The sequence below is a fragment of the Mytilus californianus genome, unplaced genomic scaffold (assembly GCF_021869535.1).
Source record: "Mytilus californianus isolate M0D057914Y unplaced genomic scaffold, xbMytCali1.0.p SCAF_4, whole genome shotgun sequence".
Classification (NCBI taxonomy): domain Eukaryota; kingdom Metazoa; phylum Mollusca; class Bivalvia; order Mytilida; family Mytilidae; genus Mytilus; species Mytilus californianus.
The window spans coordinates 59,554,629-59,572,866 of record NW_026262690.1 but is presented as its reverse complement, the minus strand read 5'-3'; the positions used below and the strand labels follow the sequence as shown (position 1 = coordinate 59,572,866).

At 32.5% G+C, this 18,238-nt stretch overlaps 1 protein-coding gene across 1 annotated transcript in view; it reads left to right on the top strand.

Moving 5' to 3' along the window:
* Positions 1-13,197, top strand: part of LOC127698556 (polyribonucleotide nucleotidyltransferase 1, mitochondrial-like) — a 52,815-nt gene extending 39,618 nt beyond the window's left edge. Inside the window, exons 18-24 of the mRNA XM_052202060.1 lie at positions 1,073-1,136; positions 2,843-2,926; positions 3,335-3,418; positions 3,849-3,955; positions 5,633-5,688; positions 6,776-6,854; positions 11,692-13,197. Of these exons, the coding sequence (XP_052058020.1) occupies positions 1,073-1,136; positions 2,843-2,926; positions 3,335-3,418; positions 3,849-3,955; positions 5,633-5,688; positions 6,776-6,854; positions 11,692-11,847 (630 nt within the window). The 3' untranslated portion in view covers positions 11,848-13,197. The remainder of the gene's footprint in view (positions 1-1,072; positions 1,137-2,842; positions 2,927-3,334; positions 3,419-3,848; positions 3,956-5,632; positions 5,689-6,775; positions 6,855-11,691) is intronic.
* The last annotated feature ends 5,041 nt before the right edge of the window (positions 13,198-18,238 follow it).

The window sequence follows — 18,238 nt, the reverse complement described above, 5'->3', positions numbered from 1 at the left end:
TCCTTTGTTTAATATGCACATAGACCAAGGTGAGCGACACAGGCTCTTTAGAGCCTCTAGTTCAATGTAACATAGCTGTGAAAAGGAATTTTATGAAGGGTTGATTTGAAGGACATATATTTAGGCAAATAAAATAGGTGGTACATTAAAGTTTTATTGCATAATGGGTTGGCAAATTTAATAGATAATAATGTTAGTGGTGAATTAATAATGCAAAGATAGGTGAATTTGAGATTTTTTCTACTGAACTGCATAATTATGCTTTAATAATTTTTTTTATTTTAACACATTGCTAGGAACTTCTAGATGCAGGCTTAATATTTTATACATTTGCTATATGATGTTCCAGAGTTATTCCCTTTAATAATGAGGAAAATACACAAATTTGTAGTATTTGTTTAAAAACATAATCATTATAGAAATATCTGATATTAAGAATGAATAGTCACATAAAAATGTTGCATATTTGGATTAAAACTATTTGTTTAAAGCTTTATATTTCAAAAGGTAGAATACCTGTATGCTTCATACCTTGTTTGCAGATGTCTAATGTTACAAAGTTTCCGTTTGGCATAAGTCCATTGTCCATGGGTCAGTAACTGCTTGAAAAAAAATCCTTTTTTTTTTTGTCGTGTGAATTTCTTTCTTATTATGAGTAAAAGGATAGATATTTTTGGTATATGGGTTCTTTGCAAGATCTACATGTCCGTCAGACATTGTTCTTCTGACGTTGACTTCATTTCATAGATCAGTGATCTAGGTTAAGTTTACATGTTCAAGTCAGTATCTCAGATACTATAAGCAATAGCTAAACTATATTTGGTGTATGGAATGATTGTAATGTGTAAATGTCTGACTGAATTATCAAGGCTTTAAATGTTTCTATTATATCAAGAGAATTTAAGTATAACTTCTTCAATTTCAAATTCTTCATATAATGCTTAAGTTCATTGTAATTTAATAATTCGGCTGATGGCAATAATTATATGATTAAGTACAATACATGTATTAAATACAAAAGACCAGCTACATCTGTAATTGATTCTAATTATTTTCATAACAATTTTAACAGGCAGATGTAAAATTACCTGGAATTCCAATCAATGTTGTCATGGAAGCTATAGAACAGTCAACAGGTATTTTTATTTAAGAAATGAATGCTTCTTTTTGTAATTTTATTAGGGTGTAAAAGTGTTGACCCAAGCACATTTTGTATGAAGCGTGCAAGCTCTTCATTCTAAAAATGTGTGCACGATCAACACTTTTATAACCCTATCAAATTACTAAAAGAAGCATTCATTTCTTATAATTACATTTTTATACACAAAACATTAAAAAAAAGTTTTATCAAATTTTTCTTTTATTTACCTGTGCACTTTTTTTGTGGAAGCACATGTCATTGCGAATGTTAACATTTCATTTTGATATGAAAGTTAATTTTTGAATGACTCGTGATTGTTGTTAGCCAATCAAACAACTGGATTCTCGTGAAACATACATGTAAAGTAATTATTAAGAAAAGTAATGTGTTAAAAAAATAAACGTATTCACATATAAACCAGTGATCACATATAAACCAGTGAAAGAAAAGAATGTCAACTGTTACATTATAGCTGTTAGGACAGTTTATTGTCATTTTTATGCCTCCGCCGTAGCGGAGGGGGCATTAAGATTTACCCTTGTCCGTCTGTACGTCCATATGTACGTCTGTACGTCCGTATGTCCCAAAATTGGTTTCCGTTCTCTAACTTTAGTTTGCCTCAACCAAATGTTATGAAACTTATACACAATACTTATTACCCACAAAACACAGACCAAGTTTGAATTTTGGTGGCGTCACTTTTACCGTTCTGTAGTAATCCCCCTTTACAAATGGAAAAATTGCTTAATTTTTCGTTTCCGTTCTCTAATTTAGTTTGCCTCAACCAAATGTTATGAAACTTATACACAATGCTTATTACCCACAAAACACAAATCAAGTTTGAATTTTGGTGGCGTCACTTTTACCTTTCTACAGTTATGCCCTTTACAAATGGAAAAATTGCTGAAATATTCGTTTCTGTTCACCAACTTTAGTTGCCTCAACCAAATGTTATGAAACTTATGCACAATGCTAATTACCACAAAATGCAGATCAAGTTCGAATTTTGGTGGCGTCACTTTTACTGTTCTAGAGTTATGCCCCTTTACAAATGGAAAATTGCTGAATTTTTCGTTTCTGCTCTCTAACTTAAGTTTGCCTAAATTAAATGTTATGAAACGTATACACAATGCTTATTACCACAAAACTGAGATCTAGTACAAATGTGGGTAGCGTCACTTTTACAGTTCTTGAGTTATGTCCCTTTATAACGTTATATGCAAGCGGGGGCATCATCTGTGTCCCATGGACACATTCTCTGTTTATGATAACAGAATTGGGGAAATTTTTTGTGCCATGCTATTTCCAAAATCTCTCTGTGCAGGTGGGGTTTTTGTACGATATTTTGTGCTAAATCCTAAAGGTCTGGTTGATTTCATACAGTTAAATATTGAAAGATGACATGTCTCCTTTAAGATAAATTTTGGAAGATGACATGTCTCCTTTAAGATAAATTTTGGAAGATGACATGTCTCCTTTAAGATAATAAATATAAAAGTGATTTCGATTCTTCTTGGCTGACAGTATGTAAAAAAGAATATTTCTTATTAGTTTCAAATGAAATTGATGAAATGTTAACCTTTATAAAGTCAGTTACTTTGATTTGAAATGCTACTAGTAGAAGAATCATTTTATAAGCAATAAGTTTGATGTTTCTTAACGGAATTGGGTAAGTCTTTTAAAGTCTTTATTTATTTCTAGATGCTAAGAATGAAATATTAACAATAATGGATAATAAGATATCAGAACCCAGAAAAGAGCAGAAGAAATCCTTTCCAGTTATAGGTAGGTTTCTTCAAGCATTGAATTATCAAGAACAAGTTGGCAGAAAGTTAAAAGAAACACAATGGTAGGGAATGCAATGTATTGTTTGAAAATAAAATTGTTTTTTAAAAGGCAACCTTGTCAATGAACAAATTTATTCCCAAGTTACATCATTTAAGAATTTTTCTACTGACAGAAAAACAAAAAGTTCAATTTTCATTTTCATTTAAAAAATATATCAGATGATTCAAGGTAGACTATTTTGGTTCATTGAATAAAAGGACATTTCAGTTTGTACTAGTAGTTGATCTCTTGTCAATTGATTAAATTACTAAAGAGTTACAGAAAAAAGGATATTTTTAATTAATTTTCAATATTAAGTTATGATTGCTTTATTTTATGTTTTAATACAACCCTGACATATTACAGAAACTTATACAGTGTCTTTAGCCAAAAGATCAAAGTTCATAGGTGTTGGAGGATTAAATCTAAAGAAGCTTACAAGTGAAACAGGTAAACAACTTGTTTAATTTTAATCTGTAAGTTTTCTTAAGTTTCAGTTCAATATCCCAAAACTGTAGAAGAACTTAATGGTTGTAGGGTTAGCAATCTTGAAGCTCTGGTAGGTACTTCATTATACCTTCCACAAGCAAAGCTTAAAGATATATATGAATCACAGCCCATCTGCCCATCTGTCAGTAAATTGGTAATTCCTCTTGAATTTTCTTATGAATTTCCATGAAACATTAGTTACATTACATGGAATTTGGTGCACAATAGTTCCTGCCCAACATCTACAAGGGGAGAGGGCCTCGGTGGCCGAGTGGTCTAAGTAGTTACTACTGTAATCACTATGCAGACAACACTGAGGTTGTGAGTTCGAACCCCGCTCGTGCGGGTGCACTTGACTCCAATCTTGATTGATTATTAATTGATATTTCAGGTGTAAGAGTTACAAGTATTGATGAAACTAACTTCCAACTTTTTGCTCACAACCAGCAGTCCATGAATGAGGCCAAAGAATTGATTGAACAGTTTCTGGTGGAAGAGGTAAATAAATTTTTAAAGACTTTAAAAAAGTCTTGTTTTAGCTCACCTGGCCCGAAGGGCCAAGTGAGCTTTTCTCATCACTTGGCGTCCGTCGTCTGTAGTCGTCGTCCGTCGTCATTAGCTTTTTACAAAAATCTTCTCCTCTGAAACCACTGGGCCAAATTTAACCAAACTTGGCCACAATCATCATTAGGGTATCTAGTTTAAAAAATGTGTCCGATGACCCCGCCAACCAACCAAGATGGCCACCATGGCTAAAAATAGAACATAGGGGGAAAATGTAGATTTTGGCTTATATCTCTGAAACCAAAGCATTTAGAGTAAATTTGACAGGATAAAACTGATTATCAGGTCAAGATCTATCTGCCCTGAAATTTTCAGACAAATCTGACAACCTGTTGTTGGGTTGCTGCCCCTGAATTGGTAATTTTAAGGAAATTTTGCAGTTTTTGGTTATTATCTTGAATATTATTATAGATAGAGATAAACTGTAAACAGCAATAATGTTCAGCAAAGTAAGATCTACAAATAAGTTGTCATGACCAAAATTGTCAGTCGACCCCCTTTAGGAGTTATTGCCCTTAATAGTCAATTTTTAACAATTTTTTGTAAATTTTTGTAATCTTTTACAAAAATCTTCTTCTCTGAACCTACTGAGACAAATTTAACCATACTTGGCCATAATCATTATGAGGATATCTAGTTTAAAAAATTTGTACGATGACCCCGCCTTCCAACCATCATGGCCGAATTGGTTAAAATAGAACATAGGGGTAAAATGCAGTTTTTGGTTTATATCTCTGAAACTAAAGCATTTAGAGCAAATCTGACAGGTGGCAAAATTGTTCATCAGATTTCGATTTATCTGCCCTGAAATTTTCAGACGAACCTGTTGTTGGGTTGCTGCCCCTGAGTTAGTAATTTTACAAAAATTTTGCAGTTTTTTGTTATTATCTTAGATATCATTATAATATCTAATATCTAATACTATTAATTATGATTTTAACCTTATTTTACATGATTTCCAAAGCATCAGTAAATACAGGTGAGCGACACAGGCTCTTGAGAGCCTCTAGTTTTAGTCTATTTCTGGTATTTTGCACCACAAAAAAATGACTAGTTACACTGTATAGGTTTACCCAAGCCAGTCTGGATTCCTCCAATAATTAAATAGAAAATGGCATTTTATTTATAAAAACAAACTGTGTATTGTATTTAGTAGTATTCCATAATTTTAAAAATTATATGGCACATGATAAATGTGATAACTGTCATTCATGTATTGTGCATCTAACTGTTTTGTATAACATAACAGCTTGAAGATTTCATGTGTTGTGAATTACTACTTGTATAGCAAGGGAGATAACCCAAACCCATTTTGGTAGAATTAAACATAATACATAATATATTTGCTGTCAGGTTTGATTGTGTGAAGAAATAGCAATGAATTTAAAAGAAAACTGTTTGCCTTCTTCAAAAGATAACTATGCAACAGTTATAAAGTTATATTTCAAGTAAAATGAATTTGTTTATATATTTTTAAAGGTCCAAACACATAGAAATATCTTCTTCTTTTCTATTTTATTCATAACCAATAGGACTGTAAAAGATCACTTACTTTCTCTAAGTCTTGTTTCATTCAATGTATTATAGAATTTCCTTTTTCTTTTAACACAGAGAGCTCCTGAACTAGAGTATGGTGCTATTTATACAGGGAAAATAACAGAAATAAGGTGAGTATTCAGTTTATATTTAACCATCTCTCACGGGGGGAGGTTTCAACCTATTAATTTGGGTACAGATGTCTGGCTGGGGTTTGAAAAACACCCCCATTCATGTATTGATTTGTGCGAAAATCCCTGCCCATTCATATATTTTATAAGAAAATCACAACCCAATTATATATATTTCCCAGCTATCATAACATCTTATTTCAATAAGATGTTAACCACATGGGATCCGTGATTCCTATTACGAGATAAAAATATCAGAACACAGTTTTTACAAACATTTTAACAGAGGATGAACATGAATGGCCCATTGACATATAAATTTCTACCCATTGATATATTACCTCTGTGAAATTGTATCCCATTGATATATTTGACATTTAAAAAAGTGACCAATACCAGCAGCACGTCTGTGTATACCTTTATATAGGAAGAGACTACCCTGATAACCACAAAAAAAATCATATTTGGACAATATATGATAAGAAAAATCAGTTATGCCTTTTGTCTGACTTTTTACCATGTAAATGTGTAAAAGTACATGGGGAAAAGGAAGGACATTTGTTTGGTGTAAATATAGGACAAAATATTGTGAAATGACCAAATAGTACAAGAATGATGCTCTTATGCTTTGTTGACTTAACTTCAACAACTTGTTCTTTTGCTGAATTAAATCATTATTATGATCATATTGTAGTTGAAGTAACCTTAGTAATCTATGTGGAAATTTACTGTCTATTCAACCATCCTCATTGACGTTAGCTTTTACAAAAATCTTATCCTCCAAAACTACTGGGCCTAATTTAACAAAACAAGCCACAATCATCATTGGGGTATACAGTTTTAAAAATATGTCTTATGACCCTGCCTGCCAACCAGTCTTTTCATTTTGGTGGGTGTGGCTTAAGGCAATATACAGTTAGCGACTGTATTTGACTGCTGAAATCAAATGACTGCAGTATAAACTATATTAATTAGCTAAGATATTTAACTTAACCCTCTGCTGTAATTTTATTGCTTAGAATTAAAGGATCTAAAAGACTTGTGAATTTCAGTTAATGTGTACTAAAGTTAATGATTCTAATTACAGAAATTATGGCGTGATGGTGCAATTACATCCCAAACTAGAGCCAATGATGTTACATAATATGCAGTTAGACATAAGAAAGGTATGTTATAACTGTTAACAGATGAGCGAGGAAGTTGTTTAATGTTTATACAGTATGCAGTCAAGGGACTGTCTCAAAACTTATCATATTTCCTATGAATGTTGTCAGACTTTTATCTTGTAAAACTTTAGTGTATACCACAAATAGAAATGAGTGCTTTTTTTGTCCTCTCCAAGTATTTCAGCTGTAAAACACTCATGATCTAAATATAATCAAATTTGTTTGGGAAGCTGACAGATTTTAAAAGTTGGACAAGTTTTGAATTCGAATAGACCCATTGTATTTTCAATTATGCCTAAGTACTATAATTAGTGGATTTCATACCAGTACTTTAATATGAAATTTTATGTAAACAGAGGAAAACAAGCATTCTGAGAGTATTGCATGGCAATACATAGTCCACTACCGGTTAAAATTTCATTATACTGGAACAAAATGCTAACTTGATCTATAACTTGTCATGGTGTAAACAAATATCAAATCAATATCTTCAAGTATGACAAAAAAAAGGGCGGAAAACTGATTATTTGGGTGAGTTTTCTAAGTCCAAGGACCATAACTCTGCACAAAATCATCAAACCGGAACAAAATTCAAACTTGATCTGTAACTTGTCATGATAACACTATATACCAATTATCAAATCAATATCTTCAAATATGACTAAAAAAAGTGCAGAAAACTTAAAATTTGAGTGAATTTACTAAGTCCATGGACCATAACTCTGGACAAAATCATCAGACCGGAACAAAATTCGAATTTGATCTGTAACTTGTCATGATGAAACTATATACCAAAAATCAAATCAATATCTTCAAGCACAAAGAGGGGCCTCGGTGGCCAAGTGGTCTAGGTAGTTCTACTACTGTAATCACTAGCCAGTCAACACTGAGGTTGTGAGTTCGAACCCCGCTTGTGCAGGTGCACTTGACTCCAATCTTAATTGACTAGGATTGTCAGTTTTCCTATCGAAAGTTGGTTGTTTTTCCAGGCACTCCGGCTTCCTTCACCAATAAAAACTGGCCGCCACGAAATAGCCCAAAAGTGGCGCTAAAAAGTGGCGTTAAAACACCATTAATCAATCAATCAATCAAGCACAAAGAAAAAAATGTTTGGAAAACTGATTTTCTGGACGGACGGACGGACGGACGGACAGACGGAGACAGACAGACAGGCAGATTGCAAACCTAAAGTCCCCTTCGACTTCGTCGGTAGGGAACTAATAATTAGGAGAATGTCACAATAGATAAAGGAAGATGTGGTATGAGTGCCAATGAGACAACTCTCCATCCAAGTTACAATTTATAAAAGTAAACCATTATAGGTCAAGGTACGGCCTTCAACACGGAGCATTGGCTCACACCGAACAGCAAGCTATAAAGGGCCCCAAAAAATTGCTAGTGTAAAACCATTCAAACGGAAAAACCAACGGTCTAATCTATATAAAAACGAGAAACGAGAAACACGTATGAACTACATAAACAGACGACAACTACTGTAATCAGATTCCTGACTTAGGACAGGTGCAAACATTTGCAGCGGGATTAAACGTTTTAATGGTACCAAACCTTCTCCCTTTTCTGAAACAATAGTATAACATCACAACATAGAAAAACACACTATAAAATATCAATTGGAAGGCTTAACTCAATCAAAAAACGTAAATTAACACACAATGAACGAATAAATTTGACCTGTGACACCTGAATGCAAATACACAGTTAATAAAAAATTACAAGGGATAAATAATTAAAGTAAAAAGTAAATAAACAGGTTTAAACAAAGTTAGAGTATGTTATCACTGTGAAATTTCAAACAATTTATAGAAAATCATCACTTTTGAAGAAACCTGCGTCACAAAGCTATTTAATATGGTAACATCTTTAATAACAGACAGATGTCTATACAATATGTCAAGCTTGCAATCACACTAGTAAAAATAGTTGTGAATATATTTAACAGAGACTCTTAATGATATACCAACAACATCAAATTCTCAAAATAACAAAAAAACAGTAAGATATAACAAAAAACAATCACTGATGAGGATTCTGTCTAAAGACAAGTACTGTTCTATCAGTAGACTAACAAAAAGTACATACAATTTAATAATACCAGTGCAGGAACAGTACTTAATTCTATAATGATTACATTACATGTATGTTACATTAGAATCAGAAATTTTGATTGGCTGACAACAATTGCTCGACACTCCAACATCATATTTTATTTCTGTAAAAATACAACAGCTATGGCTACATGTGCTATCATTGACAATGTTAAAATAAAGCATTGAAAAACAAACGCAAAGCTTGCATATAATGCTTAATTTCATGTTTGTAGCGTAAAAATGGAATTATAAGAATTGAATGCATCTTTTTATAACTTTATATGGTTGTTAAAGCATTGATCGTGCATATTGTCATTGTCCTTTATTTTCTTAAACAAAAATCAACTCCTCTGAAAATAGAAGGCTAATTGGAACCAATCTTGGCCACAGTTATCATTTGGGTATCTAGTTTAAAAAAAATTATAATTCAACCTACCACCTACTTGTCAGTGGGGAGAAAATTTTCAGGCTGTGGGTTGTCAGCAGGAAGGCTGGCTTCAGCAGACATCCCTACCACCAAGGGTAGAAAAAATGTGAAGACTAATCAACATGGCTGACATGGCTAAAAATAGAACATAGGGGAAAATTGCAAGTTTTGTCTATATTCTTGAAAACTGCTATAGATGGAGAAAATCTGACATGGTCAAAAATTTTCAAAATGTTGAGATCAACCTGTCGTCCATTTACACAACTATCAGACAACTCTTTTTTAGGAGTTATTGCCCTTAAATAAAGATTTTTTTTTGTGATTTTGCTCATTATCTTGAATACCTTAATAGATAAAAAGAAGATTTAAATTATCAGCAGAACAAGAGCTACAAATTTGCCAATTTGAAATCATCTGTCAACTACATATTGGAGTTATTGCCCCTAACTGGCAATTTTTACCATTTTTTTTCTTTTTTGGCCAATATAAAGCAGATAAAGAATAACTGTAAACAGCAAAACTGGTCAACAGGACAAGATTTACAAATTTGTTAAGATGGCAGAAATTAATGGTTGACTCTTTACAGGATTTATTGCCCTCTAATGATGATTTCACCCATTTTTATGCGTCCGTTTACGGGACGTATTATGGTATACCTTTGTCCACCCGTCTGTCGTCAACATGTTGGACATTAACTCAAAAACGCTTTAACTAATTTGCATGAAACTTTGGTGAATTGCTCCCTTTCCTTTTTTATAAATTTTGGATTTTACGTTTCCGAGTTATGGGGTTTTATTCATTAAAAAAAGGGGGGTTTTCCAGTTTTCGAACAATAACTCAAAAATACTTTCACCAATTTGCAAGAAACTTTGGTGAATTGTTTATATCTTTTGACATGAGCTCCCTTTAGATTTTTATAAATTTTAGATTTTACGTTTCAGAGTTATGGGGTTTTGTTCATTAAAAAAGGGTGGATTTTCCATTTTAGCACAATAACTCAAAAATGCTTTCAGGAGTTCTCATGAATCTTTGGTAAATTATTAATATCTGTTGTCTTTCGCCCCATTCAAGTCCATATCTCAGATACTATAAGCAATAGGTCTAGTATATTTGGTGTATGGAAGGATTGTAAGGTGTACATGTCCAACTGGTAGGTGTCATTTGACCTTGACCTCATTTTCATGATTCAGTGGTTATAGTTAAGTTTTTGTGTTTTGGTCTGTTTTTCTTATACTGTACTCAATAGGTCTACTATATTTGGTGTATGGAATGATTGTAAGGTTTACATGTCCAACTGGCAGGTGTCATCTGACCTTGACCTCATTTTCATGGTTCAGTGGTCAAAGTTCAGTTTTTGAGTTTTGGTCTTTCTTTCTAATACTATATGCAATAGGTCAACTATATTTGGTGTATGGAAATATTTTATGATGCACATGTCAGTCTCGCAGGCTTTATTTGACCTTGACCTCATTTTCACGGTTCATTGCTCAGTGTTAAGTTTTTGTGCTTTGGTCTGTTTTTCTTAAACTATAAGCAATAGTTCAACTATATTTTTTGTATAGAAGGATTGTAAGCTGTATATGTCTGTCTGGCAGGTATCATCTGACCTTGACCTCATTTTATTGTTTCATTGGTCAATGTTAAGTTTACATGGTTAAGTTTGTTTCTTAGATACTATAAGCAATAGGTCAACTATATTTAATGCATAGGTTGATTGTAAGGTGTACATGTCTGCCTGGCATGGTTCATCTGACCTTGACCTCATTTTCATGGTTCATTGGTCAATGTTTAGTTTTCTTGGTCAAGTCTGTTTCTTAGAAACTATAAGCAATAGGTCAACTATATTTAGTGTATTGAATGATTGTAAGGTTGATAGTTGTAGTAAAGCTTTATATTTAGGACTATCAACATAATATCAATGGTTAGTAAAGAAGGCGAGACATTTCAGCGTGAGCACTCTTGTTGAATATAATGAAAAAACTATAAAAGATAAAACAAAAACAATTAACAGAATAAATGATGAGCATGAAAAATCTACAAATGAATAATATTGCTGAAATTGTCAGTTGACATCTTATAGGAGCTATTACCCTTAAAAGACTATTTTTACCATTTTTTTTGTATTTTGGGCAAAAACTATAGTAGATGGAGAGAAATTGAAAAAGCAGAAAACTTTATCAGCATTACAAGACCAACAAAAAAGAGATCTTAGTCGTGAAATATCAATGTTAGAGCCTCTAGTTTATTTCTTGGAAGAAAAAAATGATTTTCAAAAAGTTTAAGTTTTTATCCTTATTTTCAGATTGATCATCCTTCAGCATTAGGTTTAAAGGTGGGAGATGAAATACAAGTGAAATATTTTGCCCGTGATCCACACAGTGGCCAAATCAGACTTTCTCGCAAAATATTACAGTCACCATTAGCAAAAGCAAGCTTTTTGAATGCGAAAAACAGATGATATTCACTGAGAATTAGTAAAGGAATTCAAGTCGAGGACCACAAAAGCCATTACGACTCAAAATATTTAGAATAATCAATGGTTGGTAACTTAGAATAAAGTCAACCTTGGAGAAGCTGACGTTTTTCAGGACCATTACAAGCTTGTGCCTCCAATGACCACCATAGAATGCAGACATTATCAACAACACATTTATCACCAGGAAAACAAACAGTTATTAGATACATACATGTGTTATCACACAGAGTGAGACATTCTAGTCTAATTTCAAGCTTTACAAATTTGAAATAAATGTCTCTTCCACTTTCTTTCTCATTGTATAAATAATTACAACAACAAGACTATGTCTTTGTTATCTCATCTTTAAATGTCCTATGGCATTGATATATGTTATAAGTAAATTGAAATATTTTACCTGATTATATAATTTATTATAATGTCAGTGAACATAATTGGTTTTATACAAGCACTACATGTAGCTGCATTCTATAATGATACAATGTGCATGTATTCATTACTATGATTCTTGTTTTTCCAGACAATACTGTAATATTTTTGCTACAAAAATGTATTGCAATTAAGTTTTCAGAACTCAATTTTGTTGTAGTTTAATTAAAAATATATTCTGACTAAAGAAGTAGGGATCATTTCTATTAATGATCTCAGACTAATCAACCTTCATGATTAAAAATCAAAAGTTTTTATGGGTCAGATAAATTTAATTTGTATAAAGGATAAAGGTAAAGTAATTATAATAAAACTTACGATCCTTAAGGATGTACTTAGAGGTGAAATTAAAAAAATCTAGAATTTAAAATTGATACTATAAGTCAGAAGAGCATTAGTTAAGGAAAAAAAAACAAGCTAAAAATATTGATAGGTTATGAACCTCCTTTTCGAGATATTTTGATTTTTAAAAAATGGCAGGAAAATGCTGACTCGGACTTTTGGTATTATTTGGGTCTCAAATCAAAAGAAAAGAAATCTAGAATCTGCTTAAATTTTGGTAAATGACCTATTATGAGCTATTAAAGTCATATTTGAAAAGAAAAATGGGTGTTATGGGGCAAAATATTTTACCCTGTATCGTAGGTTAGAAACCAGGGAGTCCGAACATTTGACAAAAATTCCTAAACCTCACCTAAGTACATCCTTAAACCAATGGAAATTAAGAATTATTTTTTCATACAGTTTTAAAAGCTATATCATTGCATAGATATAAGTACAGGACCGTTTAACTGCCTTTCCTGGTGTTTTTGAGAAGGATATTCATAAAACTGAACATCTGTGATAAGATTTGTAATATTATATGATTCAATACCATTTATAAAATCATAATTGAATAGCAAATTGTTTTCGTTTCTGTTTCTGTCATTTGTCTTCTGATAATTATTTAGTATGTTTTTATTTCCTCTGCAAGACATTTTTTTGTCCAAATCTGGTACATGTATAACAAAGATATATTACCATGACAATCCCATATCTAATGCAAACCTTTCAACAGTAGATAACTGAACTTTTACCTTCAATTACAGTTTCATAGGCACACAATATTCACTATGCATTAGTTAAAATGTGAGCTCCACAACTGTGCATATTTCCAAAGTTAGCTTGCTCATTCCCAAAGTCCTGTCACAAGTGACAACCAAGATCAACTATAAGATACTAAATAATGTGGAAAACATCCAGCATCTCAACTCTCATACTATGAGAACAACAACAACAAAAAAACAATGTGGTAGGTAGTGCTCATGACAGTGTTACTTTTAAACAAAACTTTCTATAGAGTTTTTAATGATTTTACTTTACAGTCGCTTCATTCAAACTTTAATTTATATTTTGTCTTCTTTCACCACAAAAATACTGAAAATGCATGTTAAAGTATTTTAGTAACATCCAATTGATACTTCAATATGTTAAGGAAATCAAAGATGGTCATGGACTGAGTCTTGCCTGAATGTTACATTGAAGTTGGAACAGTACTTAATAACAGAACTCAGAATTTATTTGAACTATATGATACTTTTTAAGCACAACTCAAAACTAGGTGGATTCCATTGTAATGTGATGCACAATATGAAGATGTGCATAAAGCAAAACATTCTGGCTGACCAATTGGGGGGGGATATAATTGAACTTCCATATGTAAAGTACTTGATCATAAAATTTTTCCATCACAACCTATATGCTATGCTCTGGCCAATGTTATATCTCATTCACATATTGCTATGAAGTCAAGTATTTAGTGATTTACAGCAGTGTTTAGGATAAAGCATTGCCTGTTTGAATTCTACCATCGATCTGTCAATGTCTTCATGATGATGTATGATTGTATACTGTCCTAAGCCACCACACATCCTTGGTATGCATCATAAGATATTTGCCACTGGACATTAAACAATCTATGATCACACAATCTCTTCCATTGAATATTTGCATTGATCTATTAATGACAAAGCTCTAACAAAATGTGTTTTTCAGACTTTCATACCATGTTGTGACTTGCATGATTGGTGTCTATCGTATCCTAAAGAAGCTATTGATAATATTTCCCTTAATCTATCGATTGTAAGCACTTGAGATTTATCATTAATAGCTAAAGCAAAAACATCACAGTGGATGTACAAATTCCATTAGCAGATTACATTCCTTACCTATGTTCTAAAATATGGGAATTTTAATAATGAATTAAACAAAAAATAAAAACTGCCAAAAAAAAAAATGTGTGTGAATACTTTATTTTAATGTGCTAGCCAACTGTGTTACTATGGTGTCTTCTATTCCAAATAGTATGATTCTTTTCCATGTTTGACCCTTTTTATATGACCGCAAAAAATTTTGCGGTCGTATATTGGTATCACGTCGTCATCGTTGTAGCCCAAAAAAAAATTGGGGGTGACAATTTTTTCTCCTCAAGATTTCAGAAATCAAAAAGAAAAAATTTCTTCAAATATTTTTTTTTTTTTAAAGGGGGGGGGGGGGGGGGGGGGGTAAAAAAAAAATTTCTTTAAAGAAGGGGGGAGATCAATTCGCAACAGCATAGTGTATTGTACAAAAGCAAAAAAAGGGGGGGGAATTTTTTTTTTGGGGAGGGGGGTCAATTCGCAACAGCATAGTGTATTGCACAAAAGCAAAAAATTGAATATAAATTCAAATCATATAACCAATTCTAAGTTCTTTGACTACAGTTATTCTGTGTCAGAAACCTATTATGTGTCAAATATTGAATTACAATGCAAATTCAGACCTGTATCAAGCGTGAATATTGTGTCCATTTTTGCCCCAACTGTTCAGGGTTGGACCTCTGCGGTCGTATCTAGCTGCCCTCAGTGAAGCAATTTATTGAAATTAAAAAAAAGAATAATCAGTTCGGTCAAATTTTAAACCACAAATATTGCAGTTATGTTTTTTAGTTTTTACTTCCAGTACATAATGGGTTTCCAGCTATTGAGATACCTTTACTCAATATGATACTCAACACTGATGTTTTATTTATTTGTAAGTGTTGGCATTTGTTATACTGTGCAGTCTATAAAAATACAGACTTGTACAAATTTGCTAACCTTCACTTGAATTCTAATGAATAATGGAGTGAAAGGGCATCTTGTAGAGGTTTGGTCATAGTTATATGGTGCCAACCAACTAATCAAAATGAGTCCCAACTGGTTCTACGTTATACAGACTATACCTCTTATGGTAATTTTTGTAATTTTGGTGAATATCACTTAGTATTGGAAATTCCACAGATAAACCTTTTGACATCTGGTCTCGTGTACCAAGAACACATCTAGGCAAGAAATCTTACCCACCTTCTAAATTATAGCATACTTTTTGGTGAATATCACTTAGTATTGGCAATTCCAAGGATAGACCTTTTGACATATGGTCTTGTATACCAAGACAAGAACACATCTAGTCAAGAAAACCTTGCCCTCTTCTACATTTATAACATACTTTTTATATAGAGAATGGGAAAATTGAAAATGATGTATCAGCATGGAAATAATTATGAACATAAAGTGCACCTTTAAAACACCAATACCGAAATGGTCCTTTAAATGTAACTGTTAAAGTTAGTAGGGGTTTGACATGTGGACCCGAAATTTAAAGAAAAATAGCATTTCTTAGCATAACAAATGTCAAAAATGTCCAAATGCTTTCGTATGTAATACAGTGTTATACTGCAGTTGTCCTGTGCATTAGGGTCTATCTTTTGCTATAACAGCAATATCCTATATCACTCTCCCGTTTAAGATAAAGTAATGTGTTGTTAGTCATTTGAAATATTTACCAAAATAGCAGTTATTCTTTGACCGACTTACACTTAAAGTTTAACCTCAAAAACATATATCCTAGAAAGGGTATACCATTTGTCTGTGACTTCATTGTATGATGTCTTGATCTCTGTGCATCATTAATGTCGTTTCGGAAAATATCAAAAGTCGAAAAAACGATAATCGTAATACATGTCACGTTTGTCTTGGTAAATTTCAACCAGTGTTACCCAGTTTATTTGTGCAAACGCAAAGCAAAAGACTTTCATTTTATACATATAAAAACATTTATCTGGATAAAGACGATTCATGGTGAGTGCAGACAGAAAATAGATGCAAATATAATACATCAAGGTGTATGTCAACGCTTTGTTTATTATTTTCCCATGGTAAATAAATGTCGAACAAGAGATCTAGATACAAGGGAAAGATGTCATATATAATGTTGAAAGTTAACATTGAATTATTTCTAAACACTTCAGATATAATTAAACCAACATGCAATGAAATAGAACTTAATTTTCGCGAGAATAAATAAACACTCTAGTACATTTAATGACCGAATTCATTGAATAACTCCCAACAATTAACCGATTTATTATTGATAAGCTTTAGAAATTCAAAAAATTCAATTATAACGGTAAACATATTATATACATATACAGTTTTTCAACATTTCATTAAAGTTTGAAAAGGGGAGATAGTCGTATCACTTTGCAGTTGGTTTACTGCACAGAAAAAAGTGTGCACTACGTAAATTAGATCGGTAAAGGTAATTGTCACCCCTTTGTTCACTCATATCATATTTAGTAACGGAGTTTCCCTAAAATTGATCATTTCCTTTTTATGATCTGAATGTGCTAAAAGCATGAGTATTTTACCGCAAAATTCATACATGCTTACTTTTTCTTTACTAAATGTATAACTTTTCCGTACGTGAGTCTCTAAACGATCAGTATACGGTGTGAAATGTAAATGTTTGTTATCCATTACGGCATATGCCTTCCTTTGTTTGCTTTATTATGTGAAATGGGGTTTAAATTTTGTACAGCAATGGACATTTCAATGAAAACTGTTTGCTTAGTTTGCTTTTAACATGATGTAATATTAAATGACGATATGATTAAAATTTAGTATTAATAATCTCTCTGAAAAATTACACATAGAATTGTCATATTTATAACTTTACATATACGAATATTTTTTAGGGGGAGTTAAAACCTTGATGAAGGGGGCTTTTGATGTCAAATGTAATGTTTGAGCACCAATGATGTTCAGTAAGTACACACAGATTCCCTATATAATCAACCAAATTTTACCCACAAAAGGGGGGGGGGGGGGGGGGGCGGGCCCCTGAAAAACTCTCTAAATCCGCCTCTGCAATTGCGACCGACTCCTAGTTGGTCCTGAAGTTCTAAATTGTAAATATGCATGTAATATTTGCCACTAGACTTTAAGTAAACAATAATCAATATAGCTATTATATGTTTCTCAAGATTCAATGCGGCTATATCAATATACACATGGTTCCCACTGACAAAAGTACTATGTCAATTACTTCATCTTGAAGACTCATGCTTTGCTGGATATATCTATTCTTCCACCTGCAAGTAAGCTACATGTCCCACAACTATAAAATTCCAATTCTTTTACTGTTTAAGCTTCGTTATCGCCAGCTCTTATAAAGTTGACCTATGTGATGTTTTCTTTTATGCTAGTGCCCTTTAACATCCCGGTCAAGTCAAAGGTATTGATGGTAGTTCTGTGTTATGGATAAAAAGATCAGGTCCCGTGGTTCTGTGTTCTGGATAAAAAGATGAGGTCCCGTGATATTCGTAACCCCTTTTCTGAGAAAATCGTCGATCTTTCTCTCCAACGGGTCTACACTCGGGAATTGACGGCGGCAACTCTTCCAACTACAGTACTGTTATTCCAATTCCAATGCATTACAAAATGAAATATTACGTTGGAGCTTGAAAAAAATCAGAAATTTGAAATTAGATAAAATTCTGCGTTTGGAATTTGAAAATTTACATGTCTCGACAAGGATTTGTATAGAGACCATTCAAATCCTTGGTCTCGAGTGGAGAAATATCGTGTCATACTCGATGCAATGG